The sequence below is a fragment of the Siphateles boraxobius genome, unplaced genomic scaffold, assembly GCF_051911475.1.
Source record: "Siphateles boraxobius isolate OS27281-9 unplaced genomic scaffold, OSU_SipBor_1 20, whole genome shotgun sequence".
NCBI classification, from domain to species: domain Eukaryota; kingdom Metazoa; phylum Chordata; class Actinopteri; order Cypriniformes; family Leuciscidae; genus Siphateles; species Siphateles boraxobius.
The window spans coordinates 9,765,567-9,793,533 of record NW_027508811.1 but is presented as its reverse complement, the minus strand read 5'-3'; the positions used below and the strand labels follow the sequence as shown (position 1 = coordinate 9,793,533).

The 27,967-nt window shown below is 36.9% G+C and overlaps 3 protein-coding genes across 5 annotated transcripts in view; 1 reads left to right on the top strand and 2 right to left on the bottom strand.

The window, feature by feature from the left end:
• Window positions 1–41: 41 nt before the first annotated feature.
• Window positions 42–6,591, bottom strand: vti1b (vesicle transport through interaction with t-SNAREs 1B). Its single transcript, XM_077236647.1, has 6 exons — window positions 6,296–6,591; window positions 5,982–6,040; window positions 4,404–4,595; window positions 2,399–2,572; window positions 2,185–2,246; window positions 42–2,078 (listed from the first exon to the last, which is right to left on the bottom strand). Exons 1-6 carry the CDS (start codon window positions 6,390–6,392, stop codon window positions 1,985–1,987), a joined length of 678 nt encoding a protein of 225 aa, XP_077092762.1. The 5' UTR covers window positions 6,393–6,591; the 3' UTR covers window positions 42–1,984.
• Window positions 6,592–7,346: 755 nt separating this feature from the next.
• Window positions 7,347–12,467, top strand: rdh12 (retinol dehydrogenase 12). Of its 2 annotated transcripts, none has more exons than XM_077236646.1 (7): window positions 7,347–7,512; window positions 9,320–9,438; window positions 9,565–9,720; window positions 9,864–9,968; window positions 10,204–10,413; window positions 10,526–10,715; window positions 10,920–11,072. In XM_077236646.1, exons 1-7 carry the CDS (start codon window positions 7,433–7,435, stop codon window positions 10,939–10,941), a joined length of 882 nt encoding a protein of 293 aa, XP_077092761.1. In that variant the 5' UTR covers window positions 7,347–7,432; the 3' UTR covers window positions 10,942–11,072. The 2 variants fall into 2 exon arrangements, with proteins under 2 accessions (XP_077092761.1, XP_077092760.1); XM_077236645.1 differs by lacking the exon at window positions 10,920–11,072 and adding an exon at window positions 11,321–12,467 and having other exon boundaries at window positions 7,350–7,512.
• The window catches only part of zfyve26 (zinc finger, FYVE domain containing 26), a 32,073-nt gene continuing 16,349 nt past the window's right edge, over window positions 12,244–27,967 (bottom strand). The window contains exons 21-41 of one of the 2 annotated variants that reach the window (XM_077236644.1): window positions 27,177–27,373; window positions 25,977–26,081; window positions 24,960–25,082; window positions 24,002–24,175; window positions 23,668–23,917; window positions 23,417–23,509; window positions 20,916–21,085; window positions 20,647–20,780; window positions 19,488–19,516; window positions 19,240–19,373; window positions 18,905–19,125; window positions 17,972–18,119; window positions 17,528–17,737; window positions 17,215–17,430; window positions 16,527–16,724; window positions 16,209–16,405; window positions 15,917–16,076; window positions 14,491–14,550; window positions 14,193–14,375; window positions 13,815–13,865; window positions 12,244–13,717 (exon numbers count right to left, since the gene is read on the bottom strand). In XM_077236644.1, the coding sequence (XP_077092759.1) occupies window positions 13,514–13,717; window positions 13,815–13,865; window positions 14,193–14,375; window positions 14,491–14,550; window positions 15,917–16,076; window positions 16,209–16,405; window positions 16,527–16,724; window positions 17,215–17,430; window positions 17,528–17,737; window positions 17,972–18,119; window positions 18,905–19,125; window positions 19,240–19,373; window positions 19,488–19,516; window positions 20,647–20,780; window positions 20,916–21,085; window positions 23,417–23,509; window positions 23,668–23,917; window positions 24,002–24,175; window positions 24,960–25,082; window positions 25,977–26,081; window positions 27,177–27,373 (3,257 nt within the window). In that variant the 3' untranslated portion in view covers window positions 12,244–13,513. Of the gene's footprint in view, window positions 13,718–13,814; window positions 13,866–14,192; window positions 14,376–14,490; window positions 14,551–15,916; window positions 16,077–16,208; window positions 16,406–16,526; window positions 16,725–17,214; window positions 17,431–17,527; window positions 17,738–17,971; window positions 18,120–18,904; window positions 19,126–19,239; window positions 19,377–19,487; window positions 19,517–20,646; window positions 20,781–20,915; window positions 21,086–23,416; window positions 23,510–23,667; window positions 23,918–24,001; window positions 24,176–24,959; window positions 25,083–25,976; window positions 26,082–27,176; window positions 27,374–27,967 lie in introns of both variants that reach the window. The other variant, XM_077236643.1, reaches the window with a different exon arrangement.

Below are 27,967 nucleotides of genomic sequence, written 5' to 3'. Positions count from 1 at the left end.
TAAACTGATTGATGAAGTAAAACAATAACGTGAGATTGAAAAAAAATTCAGCAATAATTTATTTAAAGTTTAATTGCACATACAAGTTGTATTTAATACCAATCAGTAGGGAGAAGTTCATCTAAAAGTTGAGTGTTTCATTTACTATATTTAGCGACCAATATAGTTTACCAAATATAAGAAAAATGAAACAAGGTGAAGTACTTTTAATTTCTAAACTATTTGAGATTATTTATTATATAAACCCCCTTTTTTTCAATTTTCCAGAATAACTACATATATAAATAACTACGGTATATTGTGAAATATACTGTTAACGTGAAATAGAATAAGTCATTGATACCACGAAACAGAATTTTGAAATTATTTACATTAAAACACAAAGTATTTGGAACATACACACACCTTATCACACTCCCGACTATTCATGTTTGATTTTTTTTTTAATTAATCAATTATGTCATTTTGTATGACAAAACATGAATGTTTCTATAAGGGATTAATCTTGATTTAATACTCCATTAATTGGAAGGCTATTCAAGTTAGATTTACTAATTTGATCAATTTAACTGTTCAAATCCCTAACCATGAATATTGGTAACAATGACGTTTATTTTCATGAACGCCCCTAATAAAGTAATCCGCCTAATGCAATTACAAATAGACATTTTGTTTGGGTTTGTGATTGATTCGAAGCTGTAATCAGTTGATTCACCGGCAATAGCCCATTTATAATCCCTTCAATATATAATAACATCTACTTATGATTGTGGAATGTGATGGGGATTATAGATGCAGATCATAATCAACATGTAAAAGGTGAATGACCTGCTCACACCTCAAATCACTGACAAACATGATTGCGAATAACTGGTCTCCACTGATACTTCTGCTGTTTTGCCAACAGTCAGCTGGCAAAATATCAGTATGTCAAGATAACCTGATAGCCATGGACACTGGTATTTCCACTTTAACAGGTGTTCGTGTAACCTTATTTTCAGTCATGTTTACAGTAATGTCGACCCCCATATCTGAAAGGCTAAACACACCCTATTCTCCACCAACCACAGCTTATGAAGCAAGTGACATGCATGTTTATAGCTGTCATTCTCTTGGCATGGAGTACAGTCAGCTTTGTTTTGATTGATTGGAGGAAAAACACGAGCTGTTACCTTTAATGCCACGTTAACACTTTTACACAAAGTAATTCAGATCACTTAGTTAAAAGTTCAGTAATAGTTAGAGAGACAGTTCTCTCAAAAATAAAAATTCTGTCATAATTTTCTTCAAACCTGTCAGACTTTCTTTCTTCAATAAAATACAAAAGATATTTTGAAGTATGTTCCAACCGTTTTTGTCCATACAATGAAAGTCAATTGAACCCTAGTGATTTTCTTTAGGGACACAAAAGTAAGGTTTGGAATGACATGAGGGTGATCGAATGATGACAGAATTATAATTTTTTTTAAATGTACTATCCCTTTAAAGTGACTGATGTATATAAAAATGCAAATAGATTGCATTATATATATATATATATATATATATATATATATATATATATATATATATATATATAACCAGTGAAAAGAGTGTAACAAGAATATATATATCTATACATATATATTCTTTTTACACTCTTTTCACTGGTTGCTTCATTTACACCATCCATCTGTCCATACATCTTCTAGATCACCTTGGCACCATGATAAGACAGCTAAGGAGGGAGTAAGGCCATCTCTCCTCTTTATACAGGCCGGATCCTCCAGAAGTCTGAATGCACCATGGTCATCATCTTCTTTTCACCCTGAGAGCACTACTTATGCTAATACAGTTTAGCGCTTAAAATAACTGCCCATACATGTCCATTTGACACTTACAGTCACGAAAGCTTCCAGTACATTGTCACCGGGACAGACACAAGTGAACAACAGGAAGAAGAAATGGGAGAGCTGGAGTCTTATACAGTCTTGTGTGTCTCTGCCTACTTGCGAAAGAACTTCAAGTAGACCACCGCACCCAAGATGGCCAACTCCATGATGATAATGACTGATAGTAGCAGTTTATTCGTCACCAATCTGAAATGACAAGAAAGGAAGAGGCTTGATTGAGTATAATCTCAGAAAGAGATTTGGAAATAATTCTAGTGATGTAAAATGTGTTTCGTAAGAGTGCAAGCGTCACCGTCTGGACATTGCGCGCAGGATTTTCCTGCTGCGGCTCAGGTTCTCTCCAGTATGAACCAACTGATGAGTGAGTAATAGAAGAGAAATGGGGTTGTAAAATAAGAGAAAGAGAGAAGAAGTGAATTCATTCTAGGCATTTCATTTGTGTAGTTTATTATCCGCTAGTTCAACAGTAACAATAATAGCGAACGGTCTAGATATCTCTTGCTCACTCTGTCTCTTGTGCGGTCCAGTTGATCTCTCTGTTCTCCAAGCTCCTCAATGATGTCTGTGCCAATCATGTCAGTCTCTGCTGCAATCTGTTGACTTCGCTCAATACTTTTTGACGCATTATTTAGAGACTCTGTCCCCTGGATGAGCAAAGCACGCTGGGACTGAAGATGAGTCTGCAAAAACAAACATAACAATTAGTAACTCTTTAACTGAGACCTGCTGCATTCTCACTTATAATACCAGTGTCCATCTTTAACCATAATTACTGATCTGGTTAACTGAAATCAAATACAGATAATACTACAATAGAGCACAACTTTTAGTTAATTTTTCAGACACTGTATAATCACATGATCCTTCAAAAATCATTCTAAAATGCTAATTTGATGCTCAAAAAACATTCATTATTATCATGTTGAAAACCGTTGTGTACAAATTTTTTCCAGGATTCTTTGATGAATAGAAAGTTGTTTCATTTATTTGAAATAGAATCTTTTATAACATTGTAAATGTCTTTAAGGATCATGTGACACGGAAGACTAGAGTAATGATGCTAAAAATTCAGCTTTGCATCACAGAAATAAATTACATTATAAAATGTATTAAAATAGAAAACAGGTATTCTGAATTGTAATGATATTTCACAATATTACTGTTTTTTTTTTTTTTTATCTTACCGATCCCAAACTTTTGAACGGTAGTGTAAGTGTTATTGGTTTAATTACTTGATTCATAATGCTTTATAATGCTTTCTCTGTCGCGGCACCCAGGTTATGGAATACACTTCCTCTTACTGTTAGAAATGCTCCTACATTAGCCAGTTTCAAAAAGAACACACCTTTTTAAAATTGCTTACATAGACTGTTATGATTAGTAATTTAATGATGTGTACTGTAATGACTTTAGTATTACTCTTGTACTTTTTTTTTTTTTTTTTTTTTTTTACTTGTTTTATTGTTTGTAGCGCTTTGGGTTTTAGAAAAGCGCATTATAAATAAAATGTATTATTATTATTCATGGGATGAGTCTTTGTATTTTTGTCTGATTTTTTAAATACTTTTTTTTAACTTAAATTATGTAATGTTTTAATTGATCCCAGTGCTGGTTGGTTTGGTTCTAGGCTTAAAATGACTGAAGCCAGAAAAAATGAATAGGGAAAATATGTATGAAGCTGAAGACTGCTGAAAAAGTGAGCAAAGAGTTCACTCACTGAATCAAACAAGTGCCTCATAAATCCCTAGCATATGCTATTCTTTTCAGGTCTTTCTAATGACCTTCACTTCCTCAGTTTTAGAGAGTTCAGTAACAGGACTCTTGGGACATACTGCATGACCTTGCTCAAGGCAACCTCCTGTGTGCGCAATAGAAAAAAAAAGTCATTCCACTCCAGCACAACAGGCATCTTTGTTTGTACAGTGGTAGGGAGTTAACCTGCATCTCACACTGTTAACTAGTGCTTGTATGGAATGACACATTTTTTAATAACATGATAAATAGAATGAATTATTTTGAATGCATAATTAAGACTCACTTCAATCACTCAATCAATGAAATAAAACAAACTGAGGAAAAACAAGTACCTTTCTTGTTGAAGAACACACTATACACTATTATGTCTTATACATAAGCTTACATAACACTTGTGGAATGCTGGCACGGTGTGTCATTAAAAAACACACAGGGAAGATAGAGATCTCTTGTGTTCAAAATATGTGTGTACTTGAATTTCCAGGTATACATTTTGTGTTGATGGGTTACAACCAGTTCTAGCCTGTTGAAAACTAGATTCGACTGGAGAGATGTAGAAATTCTCTACCATCATTGTACCATTGAGCAAGACTTGAGTGTAATAAAGGACGAGTAGCTTGAATTTAAACAACAGTAGCTAAACAATAACTTTCTAATCCAATCCCTTTCATTTGCATGTGAATGTGTGTAATTCATGACAGAATCTTCATTATTATGCAAATTACTCCTTTCTAATGAAGGACTGGCAAGACTTACACTCTGGTCATTCTGTGCAGCATATATCCCTTGTCTGCTGTCTCCAAGGTGACTCGAAAACCCTGGTGTTGCTGAGAGGCGTATGTCTCTCTGCAGTTTGGCCAAATCTCGCCGGTACAGTCGAATCTTTGTTGACATGGGGGTTCGGAAGGATGACGGAGCGCCAAACAGCTCTTGTTCCATGCCCTGAAGCTACGAGAGACATCACACATTCAGTCAGATAGTGCTCATGTTACTGTGAATTTACATTCAGTAAATTCAAAATTTTGGATTCGGTAAGATTTTTTATTTTATTTGAGACTATGACTCATGCTCACCAAGGCTGCATTCATTTGATCATGAATATAGTAAAAACACTTATTATGAAATTAATTATACAACTTCTATTTTCATATATGTTCAAGTGTAATTTATTCATGTAATAGAGTCACATGATCCTTTAGAAATCATTATAATATAATTTGGTGCTCAAGAAACATTTATTATTTCTATCAATGTTGAAAACAGTATACAAAATAAAATCAGGATTCTTTGATGAACATAAAGAACAACATTTATTTGAAACAGAAATCCTTTGTAACATTATAAATGTATTTACTGTCACTTTTAATCTTTTTAAAGTACCCTTGCTGAATAAAAGTATTCATTTCTTTAAAAAAAAAATCTTACTGACCCCAAACTTCAACCGTTAAGTCTTAGGTAGTTAAAGAGTTATACTAATGAGCTCGTGTACTGTGTATTGTTATTACTGCAGCAATAAACAATAGTAATATGTTATACACAATAGTAACAACCATACAATACAACAATAGTAACTTGTCTACACATAATGTAACTGATTCAGAACACTTAGCACTGGTTTGTATGTCTCTGACTAAGGCAGATATTTACTGGTTGTCTGAAGCACTACTGCCACCTAGTGTCTCAAACTGAGCATGGCAAATCCAAGCTTTCTTGACAACTATGAGAAAGAATCTCCAAACTTCTCACCCTCTCTGCACCTCTCTAGTGGAATAAACTGCCAACCTCCACCCTATCTGCTTTATATTTTTATTTTTTATTCTTATAATTTGTAGTATTATGTTTCATGTTGTATTTGTATATGTCCACTGGAAGCCTCAGTACCAAAACAAATTCCTTGTGTGTGCAAGCACACTTGGCAATAAAGCTCTTTCTGATTCTGATTCTGAAAATGTAAAATAAATTTCACAAGGGTTCCTACATTTTATGCAACAGTACTGTCAATGCCCAAAATTTTAAATATCAAAATATCATAAAACTTCACCATCCTTATTTATTGCTTGAAGTTAATGACAGCTGCCAAATCAAATGTCATTTGGTTTTAATTGAGATTAATATTTGAAAGAGATTGGACTCTCAAAAAAAAAACTATTTCTAGCGTATTATTTATATAATAGTATAAATTATAGAAGAAGTTAGGATTTACTCTAGAAATTAATATGACTCTTTAATTGGACTTTTCCAGGACTAGCAATCACAGTTTGAGATTGTGTGCAAACTTTCATCTATAATGTGAATCAAGAAGAGTGACATTAAAGTTAACTTTGTAACACATACAACTTCTTCAGCCTCTGAAACACGCTCATCAAAGTCCCTGACAATCCTCTTCCTTTCCTCTGGAAAACAAAAAGAGTGAAACAGATGCAGGGTTAGTCCAGAAAGCCACCTTAACAACACAAGGCAGACAACTGACATGTTACTGTTTCCATCTGCAGTCTCCTGAGACATAACAATAACAATTTTGAGTAAAAGAAGACTGAAAGGCAAAAACGTATGCTTACAAAATACCCAAACCATATTTCTGTCCTGCACTCAACTGTCTAAAAACTCTCCAGTCATGATTCAGTTGTAGATATAAAGAGTTTATTCACCTCCTTGACACCTCTGCACCCGTTCAGGCATCAACTTCACTTCTTCATATAGAGATTTATACATCTCATGCAGCTTTTCAAGCTCCTCAGAAGACATACTGCGAGCGATTTTAACGAAGCCTAAAGCAAATAAACGTTACTTTTCAAAATCAATAAGAATGTAATAAAATAACAGATAATTTGGCGTTTGCTGTGATCTGAAAACAAGAATGAGAATAAAATCGGCTTCTCGGTCAATAACAAGATCCTCGGGACAGCAGCTGAGCTGATGCTTCCGTGTCGGACCTCGTGATTATAGGTGGTTTTGATTTAGCCTGAAAACAAAAAGGGAGCGAAAGACCCAAGCTATTTTATTTTTATTTTTAAGTCTTAACACCTAAAAAGCAGTGATTTACTAATATGTACGTGTATGATGTACACTTTAAGTGTACATCCATTAAGTGCAAAATCTAACAAAACTGTGCAACCGTTCAACAGGGCAAACATATAGACAGCTTGCGTCATAAATGCATCGTGGGATCTGTAGTTCACATTTTCCAGAAAACACAAATAAACTGGTTTTGAAGATGTGATCGGAAACTCAAGCACACTGAAAAAGCGCATATATATATATATATATATATATATATATATATATATATATATATATATATATATATATATATCCGTAATTAACTTGCATAAACGACTTATTAAGATTGTACCATGGCTTTAGCCAAATTAAACAAGAATCAGATGTTCACATTCCTTTTTATGATTTTAGATCCTGAAAAACGATTGTTTCATTTTCAAAACGTTTTATTGCTATTTTACAATACTAGAAAAACTCTCTCTCTCTCACACACACGCACGCGCACACACACACACACACACACACACACGAGAGAGAGAGAGAGAGAGAGAGAGAGGTATAAAATAATTATTAGCCTAGTAATACAAATTTAAGGTGCAAGTAAATGTAAATAAAATAATCATTTTAAAATAAAGCAACAAGGCATTAATGAATATTCAGAATAAATGCTCCAGACAATGGAAACTACAATCCCATCATTCCCTGGGACCACAGCTGTAGATGTGAGTGGGAGGCTGAACACATTCACAACGACAGAGACAGACGGGAGTAAAGCACACAGTGTCATGATGCTTATGCTCGTAGTTTTTGCGGCTGGTTTAGGGCTGGTCGCACTGGTTTTAAGGCTGCTGTCCCCTCGAATCAGGTAAGCCTTTATCTTTTTTATTTTTTTGGAGAGAAATATTTGAAAATGCTATTCAGTCTTATTTATTATAAAATGACTATGCATGGAAACATACATTCTTTCTGTAAAACAAGAGCACAATGTTCATAAGGGATGCGAACATTATGATGTGGGAGACTAAGACAGAAACAGTCTATGAATGTAAAGAAAGCATTGTAGCCACTGAAGCGTATAGCCCAGTCAGTGGAAAACAGTCCGGTCTTAAAATTATATTCAATAGTCACACCTGTTAATCTAACCGACCATGGCCTTTTAATAATGCATAACACATTGTACGTTACACGATTTTATTCATCGATTCTAAAATGAGCGCAGCAATCAGCACTGTTGATGAAGGTTCAGATTGCCTCCTAGTGGACCCGCCTCCTCTTGACATGATCTGCTCTAGAAACCAACGAATAGAATGACAGCATGGGCGGATCGCCCCGCCCCTCCACGTAACCGCGCTGCTTTATTGGCTCTTGTGGGACGGATTAATGCATATAATCATAGTTAAGGACTGCCTGTTATATTTAATATATAATTACATTATAATTCTTATAGAATTTATATTATTATACAAGTAATAGGTAAGAAACAGCTTTTTGAGAGTGCAATCTATATAAAATATATTTTTTTAAACAAAAAAATTACATTTGATTTAGCAGCTCTCATTAACTTCCAAGCAATAGTTAACAATGGTGAAGTTTTATGATATTGTGATATTTAAATGTTTGGGCACATTGGGGGAAATACATTAAAACATCCATTTCCAATTATGAATCAAGATTTTCCCTTATTGGTTATGTGTGGAGAGGTGAGTTGTACAGTGAAATCTGGTGTTTAATATATATCAGACATAAACACACACATAAACACTCACCGGCCACTGTATTAGGTACATTTTGCTAGTACCGGGTTCGACGCCCTACCCCCACCCCTTTGCCATTAAAACTGCCTTATTTCTTTGTGGAGTAGATTCAAGTGAAAGTGAAAGTGAAAGTGACACGTGATGGCCAATTATGGTAACCCATACTTGGAATTTGACCTCTGCATTTAACCCATCCAATTAAGTGCACGCACATTAGGAGCAGAGTAGTGAGTAGTGAACACGCAAACGTGGATACACACCCCCGGAGCAGCGGGCAGCCTTGAGTGGCGCCCGGGGAGCGATTGGGGGTTAGGTGCCTTGCTCATGGACACCTCAGTCATATTCCTGCCGGTACTGAAATCGAACCAGCAACCTTTGGGTCACCAGTCCAACTCTGTTACCAATGTCCAATGACTGCCCTCGACAATTCAACAAGGTGCTGTTAACATTCCTCAGAGATGTTGGTCCATATTGACATGATAGTATCACGCAGTTGATGCAGATTTGTCGGCTGAACATCCATGATGCGAATCTCTCATTTCACCACATCCCAAAGGTGCTCTATTGGATTGAGAACTGGTGACTGTAGAGGCCATTTGAGTATTTGAACTCATTGTCATGTTCAAGAAACCAGTTTGAGATGATTTGAGCTTTGTGACAGGACGTTATCCTGCTGGAAGTAGCCATCAGAAGATACACTGTGGTCATAAAGGGATGGAAATGGTCAGCTACAATACTTCAGTATACTGTGACATTTAAACAATGTTCAATTGGTATTAAGGGCCCAAAGTGTGCCAAGAAAATATCGCTTGCACCATTACACCACCACAAGCCTGAAACGTTGATACAAGACAGGATAAATAATTAAATTAAATAGATTAATAAATCTATTTATTTTAACTTTCCATGTTTGTGCAGGAAATATGCTGCAGGAGGAATGTGTCGATCAACAGCACGGTTAGATGGAAAAGTTGCCTTGATCACAGGAGCAAACTCAGGAATTGGGAAGGAAACAGCTTTGGATTTAGCTTTTCGAGGTCTGTCCAATTCCTCAACACCTTTACTAAATACCTTATATCTTATGAAATAATTTAATTAATTCAGTTTAAATAAAATGGCTTACTGTACAGCTGATGTAACAGTTCAGACCTGTTTGCTAACAGGTGCACGTGTGATTCTGGCATGTCGTGATGTGGAGAAAGGTGAAGAGGCGGCGACAGAAATCCGTACACGAGTGGGTGGAGCTAAAGTGGAGGTGAGGGAACTGGACCTGGCCGACACTTGCTCCATCCGAGCCTTCGCTCAGAGATTCCTGCGAGGTACTGCCTTATAATGTCTGATGCAGTTCAACCACCGTCACTTCAAAGCAAATATATACAGTACATCAACAATCTCAGACAAGGAGTCTTCTAAGCCCCAGATATTTAAGTTTACAGTTCATGTGTTTTGTCTCTTCATTTAGAGGTAAATCATCTGCACATCCTCATCAATAATGCTGGTGTCATGATGTGTCCTTATATGAAAACGGCCGATGGCTTTGAGATGCAGATTGGGGTCAATCATCTGGGTGAGTGTGAATAATACTTCTATTTACGCAAATAATACAAAATGTGACATTAAAAAGCATATAATTCACTAGTTTTTAAAAAAAGTAACATTGTCCTACAGCGACACTAGCAGGTAAAATTACAGCGGGAGGCCTCGTCTCTCTTGCCTCCCCTTAGACCATTGAGTTTTACCAGACCCCCTAAAGTATGCGGTGGGTTTAGTGAGGGGACTCACGCCTGCACCTCTTCATTCAGGTCACTTCCTGCTGACATATCTCCTCATTGGTCTGCTGAAGCGTAGCGCGCCATCACGAATCGTGGTTGTTTCTTCCCTGGCACATAATTTCGGTTGGATTCGATTTCACGACCTGCACAGTCAGGGCAGCTACAACAGCGGGCTTGCCTACTGCCAGAGCAAGCTGGCTAACGTGCTTTTCACACGTGAGCTAGCACGCAGGCTCCACGGTGAGTGCTGTTGTGGATCAAACAAGGATCTAAAATGAAAAAAATAAAGAAATACTGTAGTACGTTCTGTATCCTGCTTTGCAGCAAATGTCAGTTTGACTTGTTTTTTTAGGGTCAAATGTGACCGTGAACTCTCTGCACCCGGGGACGGTGAGGTCAGAGCTGGTGCGTCATTCTACTGCAATGTCGCTGCTGTTTGCTGTCTTCTCCATGTTCCTCAAGACCCCAAAGGAAGGAGCTCAAACGTCTGTCTATTGCGCCGTCGCTGAGGAGCTCCAGTCAATCTCAGGCAAACATTTCAGGTACAGCACACGTCAGAATGGTTGCTTGATGCTGGAGGTTAATTTTTCAAGATATCCTGAACATTGCTATTCATATAAAAAAAAAGTGGATGGGGACAGGGGGGGGGGGGGGGGGGGTCAAACACCATAAACGAATCGTTAAAGGGATAGTTCACCTTTAATCATTTATCATTATTTTCAAACCTGTGTGTCTTTCTTCTATAGAACACAAAAGAAGATATTTTGAAGACTTTTTTGAAACCAAACTGTTTTGGTTACCAATGACCTTCTTTGTTTGGACAAAAAAACACAGAGATTTCTCAAAGTATTATCTTTTGTTTTCAATGGAAAATCATACTGGTTTGGAACGACACGAGAGTGAGTAAATAACAGAATTTTCATTTTTGGGTGAACTATCCCTTTTAAGCAGTCCATGCAATGCATTCACTATATTCCAACTCATCTGAAGTCATATAATAGCCTTTTATGTTAAAACAGACTAACATTTAAATAATTATTTACTAAAGAAATTTGCAGCTCTTTAGCTCTTAAATCATGCAGTTCATTTGGTATTGGGATATTATTAAACATCTCTCTCTCTCTCACTCTTTGTGTCTCCCACACAGTGATTGTGTCCCAGCTTTTGTGGCCCCTCAGGGACGGAGTGAGGAGACGGCACGTAATCTGTGGGATGCAAGCTGTGAACTGTTAGGCATTGAGTGGGACTGAAACATTCATTTGACCCGCTTTACACCCTTTATTCTTAGACATTTTCAGTGATCACTTCTTATGTTTTGCTTGGTTTTGTTTGAAACACTTGTGTACATTTTCTCTAATATATGCTTTCAATAGCACAATCCATGTTGTTATGCCTTTTCGCCAATTTTCTATTATTTCTATCAAGTATGAGTTTTTTCTACTCTAAAACAAATCTGATTTTGATTTCACCGTTTGTATTTTGAACGCTGCTTTAACTCCCATCTCAGTATTCTCACATGAAGCTGCATATTGAAGTCTTTTATACAGATGTGCTTTTAACTACTGTGGAACAATCATGACCAGAGATAAATATTTAAATATATACAGTGAAAAAAGTGTCATTTTTGTATTTTCCTTTCTTTATTTGCTAAAAGATACAAATAGTCAAGGATATGTTGCAAATAATATTAACAGATATTTTATACTATCATTAAGAGGTTCATTATTAAAACAAGTATTAAAAAATTTAAATTAAACTAAAATTTATCTAAAAACTGAGATTTAGTATTTCATCTCCCAGTTTCACAGACAAGGCTTAAGCCTAGTCCCAGACTAAAATGCATGTTCGAGCTGTTTTAACTGAAAGCAAAATGCACTGGCATATCATAAAATATGTCAATGCTATTATTGTCTCAAGATGCTGTGAAACCAGAAAAAGTCAGTATTATTATTATTTTAAATAGCATTTTATAAAGCTAAATACATATTTATTACTCATTTTAAATTAATATCTCCCTTCAGGAGACATTCTTTTTCACTCTAATTGGATTCACACATAAGTACATCTGTCTTTTTGGCAACATCTCTGTAACGGTTTTATTCATTTTAATATGCACATAGGTTCTGTACACCAAATTTGTTCAGATTTTTCTTTCTTTTTATTCTCTAAAGAAAAAAAAACAGACATAGTCCCTTAAAAGGATAGTTCACCAAAAAAAAGGTGAACTATCCTCGTGTCATTCCAAACCTGTATGACATTCTTTTATGGAATATAAAAGATGATATTTTGAGAAATGTCTCGGTGTTTTATTTGTCCATATAATTGAAGTCAATTAGCTCCAGTGTTTTTTAGTTACTAGTGTTCTTCAAAATATCTTTAAACGTGCAGAATAACGGGTCGTACAGGTTTGGAATGACATGAAGTGAATGATGACAAGATTTTCATTTTTGGGTAAACTTGGGTAACATATCCCTAAAAAGAGATTTTTTTACTTTACACAATAACATTTATACACATTCACAGATCCCACATTATAAAACAAATTACAGGAGGGTCAGTGACCGTTTGATCTGATTAACATACAGTATATACACACACTCTCTCTCACACATTCATAAAGAGTGCACATAATCTCAGGCTGTGAATTGTAGGGTGATTTGTATTATAGACAAACACATAAGCAATGTTTTACTGATACAGTATATTACAAATTGCCATGTTATACCAAGAATCCCTTATTTTCCCATTGTAACTGTTAGTTTAGAGTTTTGCAATATCAAGGATACTGCTTATGTTTGTTCACAGAGCTCACTCATCATAATGCCTGTGAATCAAACCTTCCCTTTTAATAGTACGTTTTTTTGTAGTTCAACCACATCTGAGTGCAATCTCTCAGTGAGGACCAGAATAAACAGGTTTTTTTAGAGCTGAAGAGAGACTAAATTTATAAGAGAAACCATTGTAAACTTGCCATGAACTCAAATAAGAATTAATTTCATGGCAGATGCAGAATAATTGCAATACCCCATGACCTTGTTCCATCAGGATGAGATTAAGACACAGTGATTAGTCTTTTTGACATAGATGAAAAGAAAAATCCCTTTTCCTGAGGTAGGAGAATGAGCCCAGTCAAATACTGAAGAAGTACACAGATGTGAATGTCGTTTTATCTGTAAAATTTTGTCTCTGGCCCTGTGAAAGATAACCTGGACAGTTTTCTTTCTGATAGAGACCAGCAAAAGTGGCACAGTGGTGATTAATTTCCCTGCATATTATTATTTCACTCTAACAAAGCAAAGCAGGATAACTTGGTGTTCACAATGGGGATTGGTAGTGGTTATCAGTTGTTGCCGTGTCGTTGCCGTGAAGATTGTTCCTGATGCTCCAAAAGCCATTGGCGGCAGATGTTGTGCATGACAGAGTCACCTGAGCTCTCAGCGGCCTGCATTACATCCTGTACTAAAGGAGTTGCCTTTACAAGCTCAAGCTTCACAGCCTGGAGATACGCTGCCCGCAGCTTACTACACTGGAGATATGCCTTTATCTAATAAAAAGAGAGAGAGAAAGAAAAGAATGTGAATGAGGGTAAGGAAGTGTGTGAGAGGAGTACAAATATAGACTGAGAGAAAGAGAAACCTAACCTTGTTTTCTGAACTCTTACACTCCAGAATCAGGGTCTCTAGTTCTTTAGCCTGAGCCAAAAAAACAACAAATTATATAGGCTAATACTTTCATAATTATTTATTTTTATAAAATTTAATATGCAAATATATACAACCCCAATTCAGAAAAAGTTGGGACATTTTGTGAAATGCAATAAAATCAAGAATCTGTGATTTGTTCATTCTTTTTAACCTTTTTTTAATTGACAAAAGTACAAAGAAAAGTTTTCCAATGTTTTCACTGACCAACATAATTGTATTTTGTAAATATGAACAGATTTTGATTTTGATGGCTGCAATGGCTGATTTGGGGTTGTACAAAGCAGCAACAAAGAGATCATCAGGTTGGGGACTCACATCTGCAGGACTCTTATCAGCCACAGAGACACAGCTGAGCACAATGGCGTCACAGTCGTGTTTAGAGGCCGTTCCAGACTCCCCTACACACTTCAGCAGCTGCCGCACAGACGGGTACTGGCGCTGCCGGACCAGGCGCTGGCCGACCCTTATGTACACTGCCAGTGCCTCCAGCTGGAAGTCCTGCACCACGTGAAAGAAAACCAGAATCAGAGTCAGATGTGAAAGAAAACCAGAATCAGTCAGATGTGAATGAGACAAGGACTCAAACCATAACAGAGGTGTCATAAATGCTTACCTGTATTACTCGATATGCGATGCCAAATCCTTCCTCAATGTTCTTGCCTCCCAGCATCACCTGTGTGAAATGCAGACAGATTTGATTATACTGAAGTTGGTTTCAATCCGATTTCATCTATAGTCTCTGTTAGATTTATGCCAACCAGTTTTGACCTTTGTATGTACACCACTTCAAAAGTTTGTGGTCAGTAAGATTTTTTTTCTGAAGGAAACTAATACTTTTAGTGAGACTTTTACAATTAAAAAAAAAAAAGATTTCTATCTCAAATAAATGCTGTTAACTGCTGTGAACTTTCTATTCAGCAAAGAATCCTGAAAAAAATGCATCATTGTTTCCACAAGGATATTAACTGTTTTCAACATTGATGTTCATAAGAAATGTTTCTTGAGCATCAAATCAGATTGATTTCTGAAAATTCATCTTTGCATCACAGAAATAAATGACGTTTTAAAATGTCAAATATAAAAAAGTATTACCGACATCAAACTTTTAAAAGGTAGTGAAGATATTTGGCACAGACTGGATCTTGTTACATGCGTGTAAACAGCTAAAACATCTGAACATCTGATACATTATATCTCAGCATGAAAAATAATCAAATCATGCTAATTCAAAATACAGCACTTTAAGCATGATGTGCTTTTTATATGATAGGAAATAAGATAATTTTCCAGTTAATGTATATAACACTGCTTCTAGTTCAACATTCTGTAAAGTTAATGCTGTTAACCACATGCATAGAGTATCTCTTTCCCTACTAAATGCATTAGGCACACACTTTTAGTCTTGCATGATTCAAAACAAGCAATCATCTGAAACTGAAATGTGTGGAATCCATTCAGGGAAATACTTACAGTTAAACACTTACAAACAGAATATACAAACATAATACAGACCAGAAAAGAACAAAAAAATATTGATTTATTTTAAAAAGCTTATTGAATATTTTTCACTAATTTTCATTTGAATAGAAATGCACCATTACCTCTTTCCACTCAGAATAATTGTATTTTATAAATGAAGATGTTAAGAACTCTCTTAAATGCAAACTACAAAATTAAGGTGTGCTTTATTGCAGAATATTTACTGTTGTTCTGAGAATTTTCATGGGTGAAAAAATCCAGTCATTTCAATAGGAATCCACACGATTGAGAGTTCTCACGAGAGTGAAAGATTTTACCACACAGATTTCACAATGGGTTCCATTTGGCAAGATTCGGGTGTTGACAAGCAGAACAAATTCTGTGTGAGCAAGATTCATTCATCGCTACACTATTGATATTAGACAATTCCACCTTTCTTGCCTTTTAAATTTTTCCGAAATTTAACTTCTGTAATCACACCGTTATGAACAGAGATACGATAGGGAGTGCAACAAAAGGGCTGAACTGTGTGTACAGAATAGCGTGTTTTCCTAGCTCACCTTGCAGGCCACGTCCACCTTCATAGGGCTGTTTCCAAACAGAGTGGGTGGGCCACTGTTGGCTGTGGGGGCGGGGCCTACAGCTGTCTTGGATGGTGAACTTTCACAGCGGTGTAAGAAGCGTGTCACTTCCAACTGCAGCTCGATTGTGTGTACGTGTCTGCAACATACCACAGCCAAAAAATGAGGAACTGTATTTCAGTACCTGACTATACATAATGAATATAAATAGCATTTAATTATATTACTGTGTATAGTATAGTACTGTATTTAATTTCCCCCCTTTTATTACCTTGAGACATCAGTGGAGCTCATTTTCTTCCTGAAAGAGGAGCTGTGTGATTTCCTCCGGCTCTGTTGTTCCTGTAGGTAAGTTCTCAGGTGCTCTTTGGCTCGGATCAGCCAGCGCTGCTGTTCTCCCAGCTGCAGGTAGGACTGAGCACCGTGAGAAAAGAAGCGGATGCACGTCATAGCGGCACGAACGTGATCCTACAAAGAGACAGAAGGAGAAAATTAATAACAGCATGCTGATGCAGATCTTAGAGAGAGAGAGAGAGAGAGAGAGAGAGAGAGAGAGAGAGAGAGAGAGAGAGAGAATGTGTGTTGGTACCATCATGAACTGTTGGAGTTGGTACAGAGAGTGGTAGTGTCCCCTGCGCTGCAGTGACTGACAGGCTGAAAGAAGGTAACAGCCCCAGGTCTCCAGTGTGGGGTCCAGAGTTTCTAACAGACCCTGCAAAGTCCCCAACCGCCCACGTTCAAGACAGGGCTGAAAGATGCCCTCCAGAAACACATCCTCTGTACACTTCTAGAAACAGACAGACAGAGATAAAGAGAGAGAGAAACTTTATAAACATAAGCGTACATGTTTCTCTGTTCATCAAAAAAATACAGTAAAAAACGTAATATTATGAGATATTATTATAATAAAAAATAACTGTTTTCTATTTTAATAAACTTAATGTAATTTATTCTTGTGATGTCAAAGCTTAATTTCCAGCATCATTACTCCAGTCTTCTGTCTCACGTGATCCTTTAGAAATCATTCTAATAGGCTGATTTGGTGCTAAAAAAAAACATTTCTTATTATCATGAATGTTGAAAACAGTTTTTATATTTATAATTCTGTGGAAACTGTGATGCAATTTTTCTGGATTATTTGATGAATAGAGATTTTAAATCTGTATTTATTTATTGTCAAACTTTATCAAATGAATGCATCCTTGCTGAATAAAAAAAAAAAATCTTACTAATAATAAATGTACAATTGTGTAAAGTGCTCTTTAACTTTGCAGAACCTTGTTGTGTACGTGGGTTAGTGCATCTCTCAGGCAGTCATGGCGCAGGTAAAAGCTGATGAGGCTCAAGTGTGTGCCGTAAGTGAGCAGGTAAAACAGACACTCCTGATAGTATCCAGACCGCTGAACTCTGCTCTCTGCGCCATCTAGAGGAGCAGAATCAGAGAGAGCCTCTTCCAGCTCGCGCAAAGAAGCCAATATGTCCTCATCCACCGTCTATATAAAAAAAAAAACACACATAACGTGTTTAGAAACATCCTGTAAGGAAAGTCAAGATGCCCGTCAAGTCTTAAGGGTCCGGGTGTTGCATTACTGTGGTTAGAGTAGGTTTGACTGTGGACTCCAGGTGCTGAACGATCTCCTGCAAAAGTCTCACTCCATTGTTGAGCTGGTTCCGATCTACTGGTGGTTTGAGACAACGGGCAAACTTCTCTCTGGCCCCGCTCAGATTTCCAGCCTTCAAAGACGCCATACCCCACGCCTGCCAAACCCCGTTCGGGTCCAGTCCACTCTTAGTCGACACCTGAGAATTATAAACAAAAACAGATTGCAGAAAGACAGCTGAACCTAAAATCAGGACACGTGACTAGATTAGTAATTGTTATTTATGTTGTGCTATTTAAACTTAATTCACTTTCACTTGTTGGAAAAGACAGGCATGAAAAAATGCTTTTGTTACAAGGAGGCAAAAAAAAACATTAGCGTGAGTTTGTTATTGATTGAACTATTACTTTGAATCTTGAGTGAATAGTCTCACCTCCACAGCCAGCTGGTAGTGCTCGGCCTCTAGAAGCTGGTTGCGCAGGCGCGTCACTGCAGCCGTTTCCTGAATATCGTCCAGAGATGGAATGTATTTGTAGTTTGCACTGACCAGGATCTTCAACACATCCACCTTACTGATGTAGCTATGAATGAAGAGAGAAGAATGAATTAAAGACAAGTGAAATAAAGATACATTACCATTCAAAAGTTTGAGGTCATTAAAAGTAAAAACAAAACTCATACAAAATAAGGATGCATTAAACAGATCAAAAATTAAAGACATGTCTAATGTTTTATAAAATGATTTCCCTATCAAATAAATGCTGTTCATTTCAACTTCCCATTCATATCGTTTCCACAAAAATATTAAAAAGCACAACACTTTAAAAGCATGTTTTCAACATTCATAATAATAAGACATGTATACGAAATGTTTCTTAAGCACCAAATCAGTATATTAGAATGATTTCTGAAGGATCATGTGACACTGAAGACTGGACAAAATGCTGCTGAAAATCCAGCTTTACAGACAGACAGACAGGTATGTATGTATGTATGTATGTATGTATGTATGTATGTATGTATGTTTATCTATCTATCTATCTATCTATCTATCTATCTATCTATCTATCTACATATATATATATATATATATTCCTGTGATGGCAAAGCTGGATTTTCAGCAGCATTTTGTCAAGTCTTCAGTGTCACACATATATATATTTTTTAATATATTAAAATAGAAAACAGTTATTTTGAACTAACTATTTCATAAATTTTTCCTGTATTTTTGATCAGATAAATGCAGCCTGGTTGAGTAAAAGAGACTTTTTATCAATTTGATTCTGCCTCACTCTAACAGTTTATGCTTTTAAAATTAAGCGGATATTACATTCGGATTACACAAGTAAAGGTGTGTGTCTCTTACCTGTCGCAGAGTGCCGGCTCCTGGGTGCATCCTGCGTTTACAAACATCAGTTTGGCACTAAACAGCAGCTGCCGCATCACATCTGTCAGCAGACGTGCATCCACCTCAGGATTGGTCAGTTTGCGAGAGAGTAAGCGGCAGTGGCCAATAAGCTGCTCCCCGCAGGCTGCGTGATCGCTGTGAAGCGTCAGTATAGCCACACACAGGGAGGCGCTGGGTGCCTTCAACACACAGATTCACAATTGTTAAGAAATAAAAATACAAAGATTTCTTTTACTATCATTCCTTTAAAAAACAAGCAATCGTCCAGCTCCACTGCGAGTAGAGAATCACACCTGTTCATAGTAGAACTCGCTCTTCAGCTGCTGGTTCTCTGCTGGGTTTGGACTCAGGCGATACTGCTTTCGTGGAACCTCAGGCAGACTGAGAACACCATTCAGGACTCCATCAATTGATGCAGGGCTCCCAGCTACTAAGAAATGTTTAGTTTATAATCTTATAATCATCATCTGAATAAAGGTTTTGCCATTCAACCAGAAGAAATGTATGTAAAACTCATTATTTGTGTGTGTGGCAAGTTTACCTTCCCCCTGATCAAGCTCCTCATCTGAGCTGTAATAAACACAACATAAGAGAAAAATGTTGTGGTCAGTAAGATTTTTTTAATGTTTTTGAAAGAAATCTCTTATGCTCAGCTCACCATGGGTGCATTTAATTAATCAAAAATACAGTAAAACTGTAATATTGGGAAATATTTGTACAATTTTAATTACTAGATTTTTCTATTTTCATATATTTTAAAATATAATTTTTTCTTGTCTTTGTGATCCGTTAGAAATTTGAATTTGCTGATTTGGTGCTCAAGAAACCTTTCTTATAATTATCAAATTTGAAACCATTTAAACATTGAAAACAGTTGTGCTGCTCAATATTTGTGTGTAAAGCGTGATTTTTTTTTAGAATTTTCTAATTAATTAAAAGTTCAAAAGAACAGAATATATTTTAAATAGAAATTTACTGTCACTTTTAACTTTAAACATTTTTATAACTATAAGAAACTTTGCAACTACATGTCAACTAACTTTCATTAGAGTATTAGTAGACTGTCCGGTCAATATTTGCTAACACTTTCTTTTGATGCTCCCACCACAGACATTCTACTGACTAAGTAACTTTGCAACAATATGTCAACTTATTCTACTAACTTAAACCCTATCACTTAAACCTAGCATAAGTGTCTACTACAGTCTACTAATACTCTAATGAGAGTTAGTTATCATGTAGTTGCAAAGTTACTTATAGCAAGTAGTGTCTAAAGTGGACCATCGAAATAAAGTGTAACCAAAAATCTTGTAATGTATTTGAAAAAAATAGAAATGTAACTATTGTCAAATGATGAGCTCATTTAGAATCCATTTAAAACAATTATTGTTTACACAGACTTTATAATGACTTTTCAGTCGTTTCAAAGGTGGCATAAATGCAATCCTATAATTGGAATACACATGGTTAAAAACACATTGTCATATGAACCACCAGTTAGTAACTACACGGATTTAAATAAATTGTAAGATGTATGTGTTTGATTCTCTAAAAAGAATCAGCTCATTGAGTCATGCAATTGGGAACCATACTACTCTTGAACAATCGCTTTTCAGTTGCCAACCCTATTAACATCTACAAGTTCTGTAGCCCGTGTGCACTTCTGAAATGTGCTATAGGTATGTGTGCATTTGTCGTACTCCGTGTGGAAGAAGTTGTAGCATTGGTCACAGACTCTGACAGGCTCCTCAGAGCCCTCTAAAGCCATCTTCCTGCTGGAGCAGGAATGACACACCAGCCTGCCACAGCGTCTGCAGTGGTGCCGTCTGTTAAACTGACACAGGATAAGGTTTATGTTAAGACTCACATTCTTATAGAGAGGCCTAATAACAGAACAGGAATTCACACCAGGACCTCATCCTATCACATAAGCTTATTCACAACCCATCTCACACTCTGTCTCTCTCACCATGGTGAATCTCTCCCTCTGGCAGACCATACAGATGTGCTGTTTGTGGTCTGGGATCCAGTCCTTGCGGTCAGGTGTTTTCTCCGGAGGGGTGAAAGGTGTGGCCAGCTGCCGGATCCTCTTCTCACTGGGACGTCTCTCACTGGAGGGTGTGTGCATGGGTGTGCTGCCTGAAAAATAAATGTGTGCAAACATGACTTCTAAACTAAACTATGAGGTCATCATAGAATAATGATAAAAAAATAAGCATCTCCAGTGTACTGAGTCTAAAATTAGCAAGACTCTTTTGGAGTAAATATTCTTATAAATGTGCTTTTTTGTGAACGGACCCTTAAAGGAATAGTTCGCTTCAAAATGAAAATTCTGTTTCAAACCTGTATTCACTTTCTTTCTTCTGCTGAACACAAAAGAAGATATTCTGAAGAATGTCGGTAACCAAAAAGTTGATGTACACAATTGACTTCCATAGTATTTTTTTTAGGGGTGTGCCGATCCGATACTCAGTATCGGTATTGCTCCGATTCTACCAATATTTGCCGGATCGGGTATCGGCCATAGCCTGGTCCCACCAGAGGAGGGCCACAACATCATGGACACCAACAAAACTAAGCAAAGATTGTTCTTGCTCCGGCTTTAACTTCTTGATATTTGGCAACGTTGCCACAATGGACCGAATGGCTTCGCTCGCATCTTTCTCCGCTGCCATTACTGAACTACAAGTCAAAATAACGCATGACATCAACGTCATCGTTCTCAGCCACTCCCTCTGTTCGCTGATTGGCCCGGTAAAAAATTGACCGGAGAAAACCAAAGACTACAGCACAATCCCAGACGTAGTACTGAAGGAAAATGAAAATTGAGCGGAAGTACGTAGGAGGGCGGAGCCAGGCTATATCGGCCAGACGAGACCATCCAAATCCGATATTGTGCGCATGTTATTGATATACAACACAAAAGGCACAAAAACATTATAAAGCACCATAATGTTTTTGTGTACTATCTTCCAAGTTTTCTGAAGCCATTCTATATAGTTTAATGTGAGGTACAGATTTAAGTCGTTAAATTAATCTTCACCTAAGTTCTTCCCTCCGCTGCGGCTGTCAGTCATTCTCCATTCAGCATTCAAACAGCGCGTCCTGCTCGGTTACGACAGTCAATACGATGAAACTCTCTCCACGATGAGTCAATGTTCATAATTATTATACTGTAGATCTGTAGATAAAGGTCTATGGTTTGCATAAAAGGACTTTAACTTGCAGGAGTTTCACATATAACTTTCTCCCGGGTGTCTGTTAGCAACACAACACTGGAGTAGCGATATAATTGTTCTTCACGCGCACATTAACTGAAATTTAAAACTTTTAAAAGGCTCAAACTAATGAATAAATAAATATATATATGTATATCTTCCCTTTGTGCTTTGAACTTTTCAATGCGAAGTGCTGCGCGCCTTGACTCCATGTTGCTTCAAACACATCATTCTGCGCGCGGGATGCACATAAGTGTTTCGTGCTGCTCTGAATTGGAGCCTTTCATATTACAATACTTTTCTGTCCAATCTAATATATGTTGCTGCTTCATTAAAAAGTTCGGCTTAAAATTTTAAAAGAAATGTCTTTTGAATTATATAGTAAATATTTTGTCTGTATATTGTTTTGCAAGGTAAGGAAAATAATTTAAGTCAAGCTTTGATGCCTTTCACAAAAGAATAATCACAGTCTCTTCCCCACAGTGAGGCATACAGAGTTTATTAGGTAATTCGGCACCGTTTTTTTAATTATTATTTTAGTATTGGATCGGCACTCGGTATCGGCCAATACGGAATCGGTATCGGAGGGAAAAAAGGCGGATCGTGCCACCCCTGATTTTTTTCCCTACTATGGAAGTCTATTATGGAAGTCAGTGGGGTACATCAACTATTTGGTTAACGACATTCTTCAAAATATCTTTTCTTGTGTTCAGCAGAAGATTACAGATTCCATCCAGTCAGAGGATATCAAATGCGTTTGATATTTTGAGCCGATTTTAGAACACACGCTGCATCGGAAATAGAATACTTCCCTACTATATAGTATGCAACAAAAAAAAAGAACATCAATAGAAAAGTATGTCAGAATACGTAGTATTCAAAAAAACAGTGAGCGAAAATGATTACCCAGGTGACCTACTACTTCCGCAGAGATTTTGAAGTGTGCATTTAATGGACATTTAGCATCGACTTCTCCAGATTGTAAAGCGGGGGAAAAAATCATGTAGTGTGTTCCAGCACTTAGGAACGACTTGAAAGTTTGTTAGTGCATGATGCCCAGTCTAAAATGGTGCCTAAAATCTGTCCCAATTTCAAATTGTGTGTATGTATTCGAGCCTTTAATGCCACATACTGAACTATTTTACTATTACCAGTAATTAAAAGCTAGATGTCCCCTCAGTGCTGTTACATGCTAAATGGGGTGTGGCTGAGAAAGAAAAGGTGTGGTCAATGAAAGAGGTGTGGCTTATACCTGTTGATGGAGGAGGGGTGTGGCTTGGAGAAGATGGGCAGCTCTCCTGGGCTGGACATTGCAGAAATGCATCCTGCAGACTAATGACAGAGTCTGAGACAGCAGAAGAAAGTGAGAGAAATAGATTAGTCAAAACAGAGGTGCAATGCTTTATAAAATGATCTCAAATCTCTAATAACACAAAGAATGGACATAAATGTTTGTTTTCAGCTAGTAATGTAGCAATGAATTGATCCATTGCTCCAACTCACCAGAACGGGACCACTCTCTGGGTGCATAAGGAAAATCAAGAGCCTTCCGGGCATAATCTGCCAATAGGGTGTCAATGTGTTGGTTTGTGATGCCAGCGTCCTGAGCCGGAAGAAGGCTCCGTAGAGTGCTGATGGCAATGGTGGCCCAGTCTACCTTCAGATTCATCAGTAGCTGCTCCAGCATGAGAAGCGGATCAGACAGCAGGGAAAAATAATCCTGACGAGATGCTTGCGGAAGAGTCAGTAGAACCTTCCACAGGTACGTATTATTGTGTTGAGAGTACTTCTTTTGGTAACTGAATCTGTGTTATTTGATTAGGTCAAACATTGTTACCTTTGAACCAAGGTGCAGGGCATGGATGTGGCGTCTCCGAGCAAGGGTCATCTGACTCTGGAAGTGTAGGGTGAGGTAATCTGACAGGAAATGACAGGCAGCCAATCCAGGTCTTCTATCGAGGGCTCGCTCACTAACTTCCAAACCCATCGAATCAGAAAGAGCTTCCAAAAGCTGGGTACAGAGAGAGTCTTTTTTTCATAATCCATATTGTTTGGATAAAGCTTTACAAAGCAAATCACGGAGTCAAATTGCACTTAGCGGCAAAATATTCAACTTCACAGACTAGTTCATATCTATTCATATGGAATATACACTACCGTTGAAAAATTTGTCAGTAAGATTTTTTTTTTTTAAAGAAAGTTATACTTCTATTCAGCAAGGATGCATTAAATTGATCTAAAGTGACAGTAAAGACATTTAAATTATAATGTAACAAAATATTTCCATTTCAAATAGATGCTGTTCTTTTGGACTTTCGAGAATACTGAAAAAAATGCATCACAGTTTCAACAAAAATATTAAGCAGCATGTTGAAACTGTTTAAACATTGATAATAAGAAATGTTTCTTGAGGACCAAATCATGTAACACTGTAAATTCAGCTTTGCCATCACAGGAATAAATTACATTTTAAAAAAATATTAAAATGGAAAACAGTTACAGTAATAATATTTAAAATATTCCTGTTTTACTGTATTCTTGATCAAATAAATGCAGCCTTGATGTGCATAAGAGACTGCTTTTTAAAAACATTAAAAAATCCAATAGATCCCAAATTTTTAAGGGTAGTGTTCAGTATATGCTTTCGTGTGGATCATATGGAAGGCCCAATGGGCCCAAGTCACTGAAAGAGTAAAAACAGTTTTAACGAAGTTTTCCAATTTAATAAAGATACAGTGTATTCATATGTTTCTATACAGAAATTGAAGCCAAGAGAAATCATAAAATATGCATACCTGAAAAGCATCTTCTGTGTAATTCTGTTCCAGGAGGTATAGCAGGTGTTCGGTCTGTAGCTGCATTCGAGACTGATCAGAAACTGAATACAGCTGCACCCACTGGCCACACAACTCAAACTCCTGTGAACACACAAATTCATCATTCGTATTATAGGCCTTTTTTACTAGAATCGGAAATTATGTCACTGCACAGAGTACAAGTTAGTTCTGCTCTGGGTCTGCAGTCTCTGCAACTATTATATTAGCATGCTATTTTCTAAATAATAATTTCGATTTGATGTAAAGAGCTGCAGATATACAGCAGGGACACTGTATCTGACAATTAAGCATAACAGGTTACTGAAATCCGTAAGCCCCTCCATTTCATACAAAATCACTTGATTGTTACCCAAATTCACTCTAATCTCCTCTATTTAATATTCTAGAGAGCATTTTGGTCTTATGTAAACAGCTGCAGACATACAGCAGGGTCACCAAAGCTACATATCAAATTTCATAACCTCTTTTATGGTCCCTTGTTAAATTCATTGACCAGATTCTAAAAGTTTTCACGCAGAGTACATAATGCAGTCGCTCCAAAAACACACATAGAATGACATAAATTATTTAATCTTAGTGCCACCATTTAGAATTAAACAAGCTAGCATTTGTGATGGTCTGAAGCCGACTCAAAAAGTGATTATTGTCCTGGGTCTTCATCCCAGTTGTGGGATTATAAGCACCACAGCAGTTCAAACATTTCAAAATACTTAATTCGAACAAAGATGCCCAAACTTATACTTGTTTGGCTTGGCCAATTGTTGTTATTGGAAATAGGTTTGCTCTGCAAGCACCAATCTGGAAGCCAGAAACACAAAACTGTGGAAAAGGCACATTAATATCCACGTATTGCTGGTACAGTCGAGTCAATATACTACAATGTAAACATAATTTAGATGCAACCAGACATCTCAGTCGTAGCTGAGTGATGCCCAAATCAAAGATTGTTTTATTTTAATGGTTCTATAGTCTCACCCTGGCCTCCAGCATTAAACTGAAGACAGATTCAGGATTCTTTGTAGACTTCTCCCTCAACTCCTGCCACGTCTCACATGGCAACGGTAGCTCCAAACTCAGCATCTAAACAACAAAACAATGTCATCAGCCAACTTCTAAAATATGGCCATTACAGTTGTGTGCATAAACTTGCACTGATTGCAATCTGAAAATAAATCAGTAATTTAAGCTTCTGTCTGGAGCTTATAAACACAGACAGAAAATGACAGGGTAGGGTATAACAGTTTTTTTCTTGTTGACATGCTGGCATGTTTATGCACATCAAAGTGTCAAAGATTTTCTTTAGTAATGGCAACCTATTAAAGGGATAGTTCACCCAGAAATGAAAATTCTGTCAGTAGTATTTACTCACCCTCATGTTGTTCCAACCCCGTAAGACCTTCGTTCATCTTCGGAACACAAATTAAGATATTTTTGATGAAATCTGAGAGCTGGATCACTCCTCCATAGGCTTCTTAAGGGACTGAAGCTTGCCCCTAAAAGTTAAAGATATCGTTAAAATAGTCCAAGAGACTACAGTGACTCAATCTTAAGTTTATCAAACGACGAGAATACTTTTTGTGCGCAAAAAATAAATAACAACTTTATTTCAACTATTCGTTTCCTTCTCTGTAGGCCTCAGTTCACTAGTGATGTAGCGCAGTTCTTCTGTTGTTGTACGTCACACGCATCACACACATGACCAGCACCGGCCAATAGTGAGCCTGCGTGTGACGTAGCTCTACGCTATCACACTAAGTTAACTGACTAGAGGCCAACAGAGAAGGAAATGAATAGTTGAAATAAAACGTTATTTTGGGGGGTTTTTGCGCACAAAATGTATTCTCGTCGCTTGATAAACTTAAGATTGAGCAACTGTAGTCACTTGGACTATTTTAACGATATCTTTAATAACTTTTCGGGGCTGGCAAGTTTCAATCCCTTAAGAAGGCTATGGAGGAGTTATCCAGCTCTCAGATTTCATCAGAAATATCTTAATTTGTGTTCCGAAGATGAACGAAGGTCTTACGGGGTTGGAACAACATGAGGGTGAGTAAATACTACTGACAGAATTTTCATTTTTGGGTTGAACTATCCCTTTAACACCTAAAATACAAGAATTCCTTTTGCCACAAGAGTAAATAAGGTTTCAGTAGAGAATTGCTGTGTCAGACTGACCCGCTGGTACATGTCGAGCTCCTGTTTCCTCTGCTGAAGCTGCTCTCGGAGAGGATCCTGGGTGTTCTGGTCACTGAGACAGAATTGCAGCAACTCTAAACAGTGTTGTAAAGGCCATCGGTCCAAACCCTGCAGAACCACACGTCCACGCAGCTCCCAGTCCCTTACACGAAACAGCTGCTCCACACTGCTGCTTTCTTTACAAAAAGACATAGTTACCTGTTTAACTTCCTCTTTTATGGTCTTGTCAAAGACTGTCTGAACATTTTTTAGTATTATTTATGGGACAATGCCCACCAGAAATATATTTTCAGGGGCATTTTGTAACTTCAAGGAATATTTCTAACACAACATAATTGTCAAATACTGAATCAACTGATTTAAATGAATTCTCAATTTGAACAATTACCTACAAAATAAAATATGTTGCAAATAATCCATGCAATATCATATCAATCAAGGAGTAATCACGGGTTTCAGATTTGAGAATTTTCTATTTTTTCCCAATCAAAAGACACTTTTTATTAGCTGCAAATTTAAAGTATATTTTTAAAACGTATTTTATAGATCTTATTGTGAAAAATGCATTTGTGCAAATGTTTCATTTTTTTACACCTCGTAGTATTTAATCAAAATGTCAAAACTGAAAAAAGTCAACATCCAATCAACAACCAGTGCATAGAACCAAGTTCTCGCTCAATAGATTTTCTTTTTTGATAATCCATTTACATCACAATATGGATGAAAAGATGTCCTTACTTCAGTTTTATTGCGACTTTAACAACACCCAC